This window comes from Alosa alosa, chromosome 1, assembly GCF_017589495.1.
Source record: "Alosa alosa isolate M-15738 ecotype Scorff River chromosome 1, AALO_Geno_1.1, whole genome shotgun sequence".
In the NCBI taxonomy this organism is placed as follows: domain Eukaryota; kingdom Metazoa; phylum Chordata; class Actinopteri; order Clupeiformes; family Clupeidae; genus Alosa; species Alosa alosa.
Genome location: NC_063189.1, coordinates 14,587,831 through 14,599,466, shown reverse-complemented (window position 1 = coordinate 14,599,466; position 11,636 = coordinate 14,587,831). Strand labels below are relative to the sequence as shown.

Below are 11,636 nucleotides of genomic sequence, written 5' to 3'. Positions count from 1 at the left end.
ACAAAAGGAGGAATGTTCCATAATAAGGTAAGTGGCAACACGATTGGAAATGAAAAAGAGCATCCCAGAGAGGCAGGGTCTCTTAGAAGTAAAGATGTAGGGGTATTTATCACTCTGTGTAAACCTGTGTGCACAAATGATGAAACAATGTAATTTTTTTTAAATTACAAATGCCATTCGTTTTGGAAATCATGGACTCATTTGGGCTAGAGGAGAGGGCCTATCCAACCTATCCTGCTTGTTTTAGTGCTCAGTTTGAAACCTATGAACCGAATCTATGATGGTGTGGAGGTGACAGCATGAGTATCTGGCACATCTGCCAAATTACAATCAATTCTGAATGAGGTGTACAGGGTTTGAGCTACACTGCCACCCAGGCAATGTCTTTTCCAGGGAAGACCTTGAAAATTTCAGGAAACAATGCAAAATGAATTCTGCATATATTTCAGTATTTCTCCATAGAGGAAGAGTCCAGGAGCTAAAATGGCCTGTCTGCAGTCCAGACCTGTCAAATTAGATGAAAAACATGACTAAAGGCCTATTCACACCAAGAACGATAATGATAACAATAACTATAACCATAACGATAAAAGCGTTCACACTGGAGCAGGCCAGGTCTGGAGCAGGCCAGCTCCACAGAATAAATCGCCATGGTAACTTATACCATAACATATCCTGTTGCCCCCTATCCCGCTTTTGTGCAACTGGATCACGGATAAATTGAGCCAGGATAACCAAGATATCCCGGCTTAATCCCTTATCCTAGTTTTGTGCAATAGGCCCCTGGTCTCCTCAGTTCCTAAACATTTACAGAATTTTGTTAAATGAAGAGGTGAAGCAGCACAGTGGTAAACATTCCCTGTCCCAACTTTTTTTAAACATGTTGCTGGCATCAAATCAAATTAAAATGAACATATTTTCCATGAAATAGTCCAAACTTTCATTTTTTTCTATTTGATTTGTTGTCTATGTCCTTTTTGCTGCTAAATATGGGTTTACAAGACTTGTATATTATCACATTCTGTTCTTATTTGCATTTTATACAACATCCAAACTTTTTCTGATTTGGGGTTGTATAACTGGCAGCATGGAAGACATGACATTAAAATAGACAGTTATAGTCTGGGTGTTTTGTGTTTCAATATACAGTATATAATAGTAGAATAAGGGTGATCATAAATTACCCTTCCACCCCTAAAGGACACTGCCTATTACACTGGGTGACTGAGAAAGTTCAGTTGTGAAAGAAAACTATGTCACTAGAATTCTTACTCCATGTAACAGTTGGGGGGTAACTTTCTAAGCAGGTTGCACAGTGTGGCGTCCTTTTAAACAACACAATTAATGTGCCTGCACTGATGTCACATAGCAGTACGGTTCTTGAATGCACTGCATAGAACTTGGTGTCCTTTGTTGATTGTAAAAAAGTTTCCTTAGAGGTAATGACCATAGTAAAATTAAGGGTTCTAAAATGCTCTTGCAACTGTCTTTGTTTTTGTGTTTGAGTCATTAGATGAGCCAGAATCAGCAGGTTGTGAGTTTGTTAGGCCCTAACTGTGTGCACCTTTTCGTATGGTCCTGTGGCTGCTATTATGGCTATGTTTTGCGTTTGGGTGTCTGGCTCTACTTCTGTGTGCCTTTGGCCTTGGTCTTTATGTTCACCCCCTCATCAGTAAGGACGAGTGTGTGTGTGTGTGTGTGTGTGTGTGTGTGTGTGTGTGTCCATGTGGTCCCTCTTCAAGCTTGTGTGTCCTGGTATATCGGTAGGGACACGAATGTGTGTGGATGTTTGACTGCGCAGGGCTGTCACTGCTGCCCAACTGGTGTGTGTATCTGTGTTTAACCGATCACTGGTAGGGACGTCTGGGTGTACTGTATGTGGCTATAAGTGTGTCTAGCCATGTCACTATGCAACCTTGTGTGTGTGTGTGTGTGTGTGTGTGTGTGTGTGTGTGTGTGTGTGTGTGTGTGTGTGTGTACCTGTACTTAATCAATCATTGGCTCTGTATGTGTTACCCAGTCACTGTAGACCCTCTAATGTATGCATCTCTTTGTTTAACCAATTATCCATGGTAGAGACCTATGTGTGTGTGGTAGTGTGTTTAAAATTGATCACCGGTATGTCCGTGCGTGTGTGTGTGGCAGCGTGTGTGTGAGCCGGTCTCTGTGCACCCTCTGGTGGGTGCGCAGGTTGCTCTGCTGGGTGAAGCAGCGTCCACACACGCCGCAGCTGTACGGCCGCTCCCCCGTGTGCACGCGCTGGTGCATCTGCAGGTGGCTGAAGCGGTCGAAGCTCTTCCCGCAGAACGAGCAGATGAACCACTTCTCCCTCACCGGTGCCCTCCTCTGGACAGCGCTCCTCCCCACAACCCCGCTGCCACCGCTGCTGCCGCCGCCACCAACGCCAGCTCTGCCACTGTGGTTGTCCATGACAACGTTGTTGTTTACCTGGCCTTGCACAGATGTCTTTTGAGCCTGGAGGTGTTTATCCCGAGAGGCAGACGGCTGCAGGCTGAGGTGTGATATCACGTCCTGTGTTGGCTTTGGAAAAGCTGCTGTGTGCATGTGTGCGGACACAGCCTTGCTCCAAACCGCCGAACCGCCTCTTTTAGGCCCTGCCCTTGATCCACTGTTAGGAGACACGGCCAGCCATGGCTGACTGGAGGGGTGGACCAGCGAGGCCACACCCAGTGGGTGGTGACTGACAGGATGTCCCTGCCCCTCTAGCTCTTCCTTGCGGTGAGGCCACGGCTGCAGGTCTCTCTGCTCCACTTCCTCAGGCCGCAAATCCATCTGGGAGATCTGCCCGCTTCCAGAAACGTCCATCGCAAAGGGCTCCAGGTGTGCTTCTGCTTCCTGTGGCTGTGTTGTAAGCTCTGCCCCAGCCCCTCCCATTGTCTCAGAACTCATGTGGTGTGACTCTGCCCTGCTGTTTGCCCATGACTGGGGGCCGCCGTGCTCCGCTGCCCCAGGCGTGTACTCACACTCCACTGCCCCCTGGTGGAGGGTCTGGTCCAGCTGCTCCTCCTGCTCAGCCTTCAGCTCCAGCTGCAGCTCCCCAACCCCCACCGGACCCTGAGTGTGTGTGAGCGCAGAGGCCGAGTCCTGAGAGTCTGTGAGATGTGTGTGTGTGAGCTGAGAGGTAGAGGTGTGAGCACGTGCGCTGTGTGGGTTTGAGTTCGACACATCTGGAGTGTCCAAGTCCACCCTCTGTCTGGTCTGCGCACTGAAGTCCTGTGTGTGTGGGACCTTTGTGTTGCCGTCCTCTGTTTGTGAGATTTCTGCGTCGCATTCGGCACTGTGACAGACGAGAGAGTGCGTTCCCTCGAGTTGTTGCGGAGGACTGGTCAGGCTCTGCTGCATCACCGGAAATATGTGATGGTTCTGGCCGGTTCCTCCATGGCATTCCTTAAGTCCTGAACAGAAAAGCAAAAAGCCAAGTGAACTATTCCATAGCAACAGCAACAGTCTCTATGCTAGCCAATTTTGTAGTCACACATTACACTAAAGGGAATTACAGTAGGCTATGTGCATGTGTGTGTGTGTGTGTGTGTGTGTGTGTGGCCTGACATACAGGAATGTCAGGAATCAAGATGTATCAAAGATTTATCTATCCAGTAAATCTGACTTACAGAGGTGCACCGTTCTGACCAGGTGTGTTTCCTATGTTTTACTGTAAATTTGTAAATCTTTGCACAATGCTGTAAAAGCATTTGTTTTCTACAAACAGTGCAGTGGGCTACATAGGCGAAGTAAAAACTTTGAAACATCCAGTCTTTTGCAATCAATCTGTCTCACACAATAATGTGTAACTTAGAAGTTTTGAAATAGCTAGCTAGACTATACCACGCAGAAGTGCTGCCTTGTGCATTTTTCATTAAAAATACTAGCCTAAACTGTTATATTGACAACATAAGCAGTTTGACTATTTTGTTCATAAACAATGGAGTAAGGACTTGGCATTCTGATTTCACTGACAGTTTCATTGGCATAAATTCTTCATTTTGAGCATAAACCAGGCATTAGAGCAAGATAGGCTACTATACGTGCTTTTGCTGGTAGGCTGTTACCTTCATCGTGTTTCCTTTCACCGTCCGCTGTTTCTTCGCAGCAGGGCAGAGGTGCGGAGCCTGTCATTCGACGTGTTGACTGCAAATCATCTTCCAAAGCGACCACTTTTTGCTTTAAAGCCTCGATTTTTGCGTCCTTCCGACACATTTCCAATCGCAAGAGTAGGAAACCGTCATCAAACACCTTAGTTATCTCGGCAACAGCTGACTTAGACAACACCTCCATGATCGAAGACAACCTGGACTGAACATTAACACTGTTGCAGTCTTTAGATAACATAATTGACCAATTATCAACCGTAGATAGACTAGTAAACGTCTAGAATTATAATTGTAAAGGAATGTAATTGTAATCGATAATCTTACACTTCAAAAGATTTCACTTTGATAACTTGGTCATCACTGCCTCAAATACGTGTTGTTGACTTCCGGGTAGGCGGTCGCTAAAATATGATTGGTCTTCAGAAGTCAAACCAAGAGGCTAGTAGCCTACTCAACCTAGCCTGGGAATACCCAGACGGACTCAACCATTTTGACTTACAATGAAGGCTGAATGCATGGTTTAAGTGAATGACCATGTGAGATTAAAGACTTTTAATACACATAGTCCTCGTGTGAGTGCCTCAGATTTGTCAAACAATGTTCAACTAGATCCCTAAATTGAACACCAGAGAGACACCACGCCCTAACAGCACTCCCAGTGAATTGCGTGTGGCTGCAGGCTGTATTTTTATTGATATTTTTAAAAAACATAATAGCCTAAAGATTGATTAAAATACTGAAAGATAAATGCTTAAAAGTGAATGAGACCTAGTGCATTATTTTTCTTACCAAAAATTTGCACACAAAGGCTGTATGCAAGGCGAAGGCCTATAGTCTAACTATAACTGCTGTGACCTGTGATGAAACACATGATTATTTACAAAACCACCTTGATTAGCCTACAAAAGTAGACATTTTGTGGGTTGAAAATGTTTTGAAACCCAATAGTAAAAGTTAAGAAAATGATAGTAATTTAAATAGTTACCCAAACCTGAATTTTGTTGCAAGTATGTAGGCATGGCACTAGGCTCTTTGGACACACACAGACATTTTCAACACTATTCATTGATGATATCAGGATACATTTTTCTATTCTGACATTGGGGTTTCTGCTGTGCTGTAACAATTAGTTTTTCCGATTTCAAAAGCCCAATAGAAATTCCCTCCACTGACAGTACATAGGTTATGGGTATGCATTGTATTAACCAGCTTCAAGGCTATAGCCTTGTTGACAACAGACCCTTCTCTATAGGATTATTCCCAGGCTAGGCTACTATATGTTTTAAATTAAGCAAAATACTTTACAAATATCATATCTACCAACATGTGTAGGCCATCGGTATTACAATTTGTGGTGAGCTGTGGTGAAGGTCTAAAATGATACAATGAATAAAATCCAACAAATGTTGTGCACACACTAATTGAAATCATCAGTGCGGACAATACTCAGGATGCTGCCATTTTGCTCATGTGTGTCTTAATTCTCATATCTTATATCGCATATCTTATTTCTCATATCTCCATTTTCTTCTTATTCTCTCCATCTCTATTTTCTGTCTTTTCTGTGGCAGGGGGTTGCAGAGAGAGGGAGAAAGAGAGAGCAGAGAATCTACTGAACAACCATAAGATTAGGCTCTATGCAAAACTTACTGTCATCATACTGACAAATCCATGGAAGAATGTTATATTACAGTCATGGAATGGAGTGGTTTGGAGAGGGGGTACATGCTGGGCTGGTTGAATTAAATGTTGGTTATAATGACACATAACACACTCAAAGACACACCTACACCGCGCAGAGTTGTTTATACATGTCCTTGGTTTAATCAGGCCATTTAAGGTTGAAAAACACAGAAGACCAATTTAATGGTTTTGATAATGCCTGACATTAGGGTTTTCATTAACCAACATGAATTAAGATTTTTAGTTCACATTAATTAAACATGGACTACAATATGTATTATTTGTGTTATGTGTGTTAATTCTTCAGTTAATATTTAATAATTTAATTTAAGAACCAAGTTATCTAAGTGATCCTGAATGTAAAATGTACTTAGTTAACATTAACAACACAATAAACTTTTTTTTTTATACATTTACATTTCTGATTAATTAATACCAAAGTTTATCTGAAGCAATCTAGAATGTTTGATTGAGACTGGAGTTTATTTGTGTTAATAATTAATGTTAGTTAATGATGCCTTAATACAGTGTTTCTCAAACTTTTTCAGACCAAGGACCACTTAACCAATAAAAAAAGAATCACGGACCACCTAGCTAAAAAAAAAAAAAAAACAGTAGACCTACGTCAACATTATATTACAGAATAGGCCTACTCACTGAACCACCTTGCTTACTGTTTTTGCACCTTGCTTATTGTGTCAGAGGATTCATATGATTTAAACTGGCGTAACTATAGGCAGTGTTGCAGGATTTACATACAAGTTGGTTCAATACTGCAACTATTGCAATTACCACGTTTGCTCGCGGACCACCAGTGGTCCCCGGACCACACTTTGAGAAACACTGCCTTAATATAAAGCATAAAGCAGAGCCAGATGCGATGCAGACACTTGACATACTGTGACATAAGTTACCTGTCTGAGGCTGTGTTCACATACGTCTTCTTTGAAGCTGCAGCGTCCTTTTTACATTACAATCCTGTCCAAGTCCTGAGCGTTTTTTTTTCTTTTAAAGTTGAAAAAAGATCACCTTCTCAAAAATAAGCGCCCTAACGCTTTTTTGACGGCTGACCAATTACAAGCTGAGTGCTGAGTAATGAGACATTCGTATTCCATAACAACCAGCAGAAATGGAGACAGCGGCAGTGGAGAAACTTATTGCGATTGACTTTGAGCAAAATGAGCTATATGACGTGAGAATTAAAGTTTATCACCATATTCATATTCGTTAGTAAAACTGGACCCACATTTTCTGGTCAGTATTGCAGTCTATTGCATACTAGCTAGCTAACCTTAACTCTTAATTAGCACATGTTGGTATGGCAGAAAAAGACTCCTTCAACTGTTTTTTTCCACCAGCGTTTTTTTTTGTCCCGATAAAGTGCCCTGGCACACTTTTCTTGTCAAAAGAAGATGCCAAGTGTGAACATAGCCTTAGTTTTACTTGCTGAAACTCGAGTTGCACAAATGAGCTTGGAAAAGGCCACACCCATATTTCCTCTTGACCCTTCCCCTTGCTTTTTCTGCATGTCCCTGTGCTTCTAAGATCCTTCCCTTCCACCCCTGCCTTCAGGCCTTGGACCGGCCAAGAATTTTCAATAACAATATTCTCTAACATGTAGTTTTATTTCAGGAACATGGAAGGGAGGGGTGTAATTTAATTGGCTCTTGAGTTCAAAAACCAGCAAATATTTCACCAGGATTATGGACCCTACCTTTAATGCTTTAATCATGGCCACCAATATTTAGTGGTTCACCTTGGTTTATCTCTATACGTGTTTGTTAATATGCCTGGCTAACATGACCTTAACCTGCCACCATTGTGTTAAGTGATGTTCTTTCTCTACACTGATTGTCCTTACAATAATGCTTACACTAACTCAGCAGTCCGCTTTGCCGACTTGTTAATTGGAAATGGCACAGCTATCTCAGGGAGTTTCTGTTTTTTTTCCCTCATGGCACATACACATCAGTAGTACTTTGCACAACTAGGCTAGGCTACCACCAACAAGTACTTTTCACATTATCATCAAAAATACTGCAGGTTCACAGGCAAACCAAGTCCCATGTTCTTTATTGTCAAATCAACACTGAAACCAATTAGGAAACCGCTAAAGAACAGCACTATGAGTATCATCAGAGAGAAAGAACACTAGACCACAAAGATGGATCTGTTGACAGCAGTAAGATGTTATGGCTGTGCATGAGAGAGTGTCCCATCTATACTAGTTGAATTGGGGTCAGTGAGTGAAAGCTCTCCCTTTGAGTTCGTTGTGAACCAAGCTTCAGTGGACACTTGAAGTAAACCCCACACGCCTGGGTCTTTCAATCCAGAGGAAAATATAAATAGTTGTTAGGTCCTTTCCCCGCTGTGCTTCGTGCAGAGTAGCAAGAGAAAAATACAAACAGTGTTGAAGGAGGGCGGTTTCGCCAGTAGCCCCACCGACGCTTGTCCTTACACAGTGGTCTATGCTGATTGGTGAAAGATTATCCAACAGCCACAGAGAGGAGGGGCATTGCGTGGATGGTCTTAGTGAAGGGCGTGACCTCTGACCTGATTGGTCCATCAGGGAGGAACTTTCAGGAAGAGACAGTAGGGGCTTGGAACATGATTGAAGGAGTTGGGTGACATCTGCAAATAAAACACAGATACTTGAAGGGAATTATATGATAAATATATATATATATATATATATATATATATATATATATATATATAAGTGAATCTCAAAACAGTTGAGGCTGTCTGGATATTGTCTTCTTACCTTTGCAAACAGCCTCCTGAGAATTGCTTTGATGCCTTAGCTTTTGAGTGTGTGTGTGTGTGTGTGTGTGTGTGTGTGTCTGCTGTAGCGTCTGTGATCTGTCTTTTGCTTTGTGTATGTGTGTGAGTGTGTGTGAGAGAGAGAAAGAGAGAGAGAGAAAGAGAGAGAAAAAAAGTGTGTGTGTGTGTGTATGTGTTTGATGTGTTTGAACTGAGAGTTAATAGAGAGTGAGGACACTGCAGAAAGGCACCAGAGCCACCCCCCTTGCACACACACACACCCACGCACGCACACACACACACACACACACACACACACACACACACACACACACACACACACATGCAGAGAGAGAGGTGATTGATGGACAAGCAGCTTCTACCCTCTGCCTTCCTCAGACATCTAAGAGCAGAAAGACATGATGGGAGAAAGGGAGAGATGGAGGAAAACAGAATGATAGGGAGAAAAGAGGGAATACAGAGAGAGGGGAAGAGGAAGAGAGGGGAAACAGCAGAGAGAGAAATAGAGAAAGGCGAGTGAAAGAAAAAAGGAGAAGGAAGAGAGGGGCCAGAGAGAGGGAGAGGGAGTGAGAGAAACAGAGGGAAAGAGAGGATGATAACAATAGGGGGCAAGAGAGAAGGAGTCAGAAGAGAAGAGAGAAAGAATGGCACAATGAGAGATGAGCAGAAAAAAGGAAGAGAAAGAGAACATTTAAAAAAGAAGAGACAGAAGTTAGCCATCACTGAGGTACAGTAATCAATGTATATACTGGCTCTTCGCTGAGGCACAGTGTACAGATCTAACTGGATGGAGACCAGTAAGACTAGCAAGAATAAGCTGTGACTCACCTAGAGGGAGGTGGGGGGTGGAGTACGTGTCGAGCGGGAGGGGGGAGAGGATGAGAAGGAGGATGAAGAGGAGATCCTGGAGTCAGAGACACCCGTCGGGGGGGAGAGGGTGATCGTGCCCCTCCCTGCAAGAGAGACAGACAGACAACGAGAGAGAGAGAGAGACAAAAGAAAGAGGGAGTAAAAAAAAGAAAAAGGAAAAGAATGGAGGAGTGCTCAGATTTACAACCATTAAATGACTATTAAATACTATTGGATATGGTATATAATATATTGATATATTAAAATATTAATACACTATTACCACTACATCAATATTTATTTTCTGAATATTTGGCATCAGCTTTACAGCTTTGTGTTATTCATCATCATCTTCAAGGTCACTGTTACCATGTGTACCTGTCCCAGGTGGGTGCTGTTCCCCGCGGTGGGGGACTGTGATTGGCTGGATGTAGAGGGGCTGCTACCTCTGGGACGAACCCTCCTGGGCGACAGTGGCCCCCCCAGCCCGTTCCCATCTGGGGGGGAGGGGGGCACCCCGGGGCGAGGTCTCTGGCCCTGTGGGACACAACAAAAAGGAGCACCAGAGATTACTAATGGCTTTCAGCAGGTCTGCCTAAGGGGGTTAGAGGGGTCCTAATGGGAGTTCAGTTCACTAGGGACAGCAGGTGAACCAGATCCACTACTGTAGCATTCGAAATCCCTGCCTAGAGCCGGCTTTATCCTAGCACTCAACCTAAGGTGTGTGTGTGTGTGTGTGTGTGTGTGTGTGTGTGTGTGTGTGTGTGTTTGTGTGTGTGTGTGTGTGTGTGTGTGTGTGATTAATTAATTAATTAATTAATCGGTTTGTTTAGTTTAGCGTGTAAAAGAGAGTAAACAGGAAAAGAGGAGTTGTGGGAAAGTGTGTGTGAGGGTTTGGATACTGCATTATAACTATTTCCTATAATTGTCACCAGTAGAGCAGTATAGCAGGTAGAATAGTGAGTGGTACAGACTGCAGAAAAGTGGATGGAAGAGGGCCTGTGATTGGACAACTTTGTTGAAGAAGTATAGAAATGTCTTCCTCATCAAGGTAAGATAATTAATCCAACAATGCTTCTAAGTCTACATAAGGTAATGCGTTTTAGGAGGGAAAATGTTGCAAAGTCATCTGCGAAGAGTTCTGTTGATGGACTAAGAAGAGAGCATCTCTGGATTTACGCTTTCATTTCATACTTTCACAGATACTGTTAGTGAGCAAAGGATGATGGGGTTTAGAATGAGTGGGTCCTGTGCATTGGGTCCTTAAAAGGCTGTGTGGTTTCTGTGAGGAGCCATCCCTTAGTAGAGAAATATTTTAAGTAGTGGATGGTTCTATGTTGGTAATATAGCTATTTAGGGACATTGATGGGTACTTAATTCTCATTTGAGTTGCTGGTTGGTGGGCAGACTCACCTCTGAGCTCATGCCAACGTCCACCTCACTCCTGTCTCCCTCATCGTCCTGCACCATCAAATACATCACATGAATACATCACACAGCAGACATGAATACGTCACACAACGAACATGAATACGTCACACAATAGTCATGAATATGTCACACAACAGACATGAATATGTCACACAACAATGTCTAGTGTTTAACTAGCAATAGTAAAAGTAATTCTGTTAGTATTGGTAAATATGATATATAGTGATGGATATTTACTCTGCGTCCAGGGGCCATAATCTTGATGGTGTTGGGGATGGGGAGGGATATTTACACTGTGTGTGGGGTGATGGTGAGGGATAATATTAACGCTGTGTGTGGGCTGATGGTGAGGGATAATATTTATGTCATGTGTGGGGGGGGTGGTAGTGTGATATTGATGGTGAGGGATATTTACACTGTGTGTGGGGTGATGGTGAGGGATAACATTAACGCTGTGTGTGTGGGCTGATGGTGAGGGATAATATTTATGTCATGTGTGGGGGGATGGTAGTGTTGTGATATTGATGGTGATGGATATTTACACTGTGTGTGGGGTGATGGTGAGGGATAATATTACCGCTGTGTGTGGGCTGATGGTGAGGGATAATATTTATGTCATGTGTGGGGGTGGTAGTGTGATATTGATGGTGAGGGATATTTACACTGTGTGTGGGGTGATGGTGAGGGATAATATTAACGCTGTGTGTGGGCTGATGGTGAGGGATAATATTTATGTCATGTGTGGGGGGATGGTAGTGTTGTGATATTGATGGTGAT

The 11,636-nt window shown here is 43.2% G+C and overlaps 2 protein-coding genes across 4 annotated transcripts in view; both read right to left on the bottom strand.

Annotated features, from left to right (window-relative positions):
* Positions 1–1,026: 1,026 nt before the first annotated feature.
* Positions 1,027–4,492, bottom strand: LOC125306515 (zinc finger protein 853). Its single transcript, XM_048261932.1, has 2 exons — positions 4,071–4,492; positions 1,027–3,416 (listed from the first exon to the last, which is right to left on the bottom strand). Exons 1-2 carry the CDS (start codon positions 4,348–4,350, stop codon positions 2,113–2,115), a joined length of 1,584 nt encoding a protein of 527 aa, XP_048117889.1. The 5' UTR covers positions 4,351–4,492; the 3' UTR covers positions 1,027–2,112.
* A 3,359-nt stretch (positions 4,493–7,851) lies between these two features.
* The window catches only part of LOC125306544 (transducin-like enhancer protein 4), a 21,912-nt gene continuing 18,127 nt past the window's right edge, over positions 7,852–11,636 (bottom strand). For 2 of the 3 annotated variants that reach the window (XM_048261966.1, XM_048261962.1), the window contains exons 10-14: positions 10,842–10,889; positions 9,798–9,965; positions 9,408–9,532; positions 8,560–8,961; positions 7,852–8,426 (exon numbers count right to left, since the gene is read on the bottom strand). In XM_048261966.1, coding sequence (XP_048117923.1) covers positions 8,375–8,426; positions 8,560–8,961; positions 9,408–9,532; positions 9,798–9,965; positions 10,842–10,889 — 795 coding nt within the window. In that variant the 3' untranslated portion in view covers positions 7,852–8,374. The remainder of the gene's footprint in view (positions 8,427–8,559; positions 8,962–9,407; positions 9,533–9,797; positions 9,966–10,841; positions 10,890–11,636) is intronic. The other variant, XM_048261975.1, reaches the window with a different exon arrangement.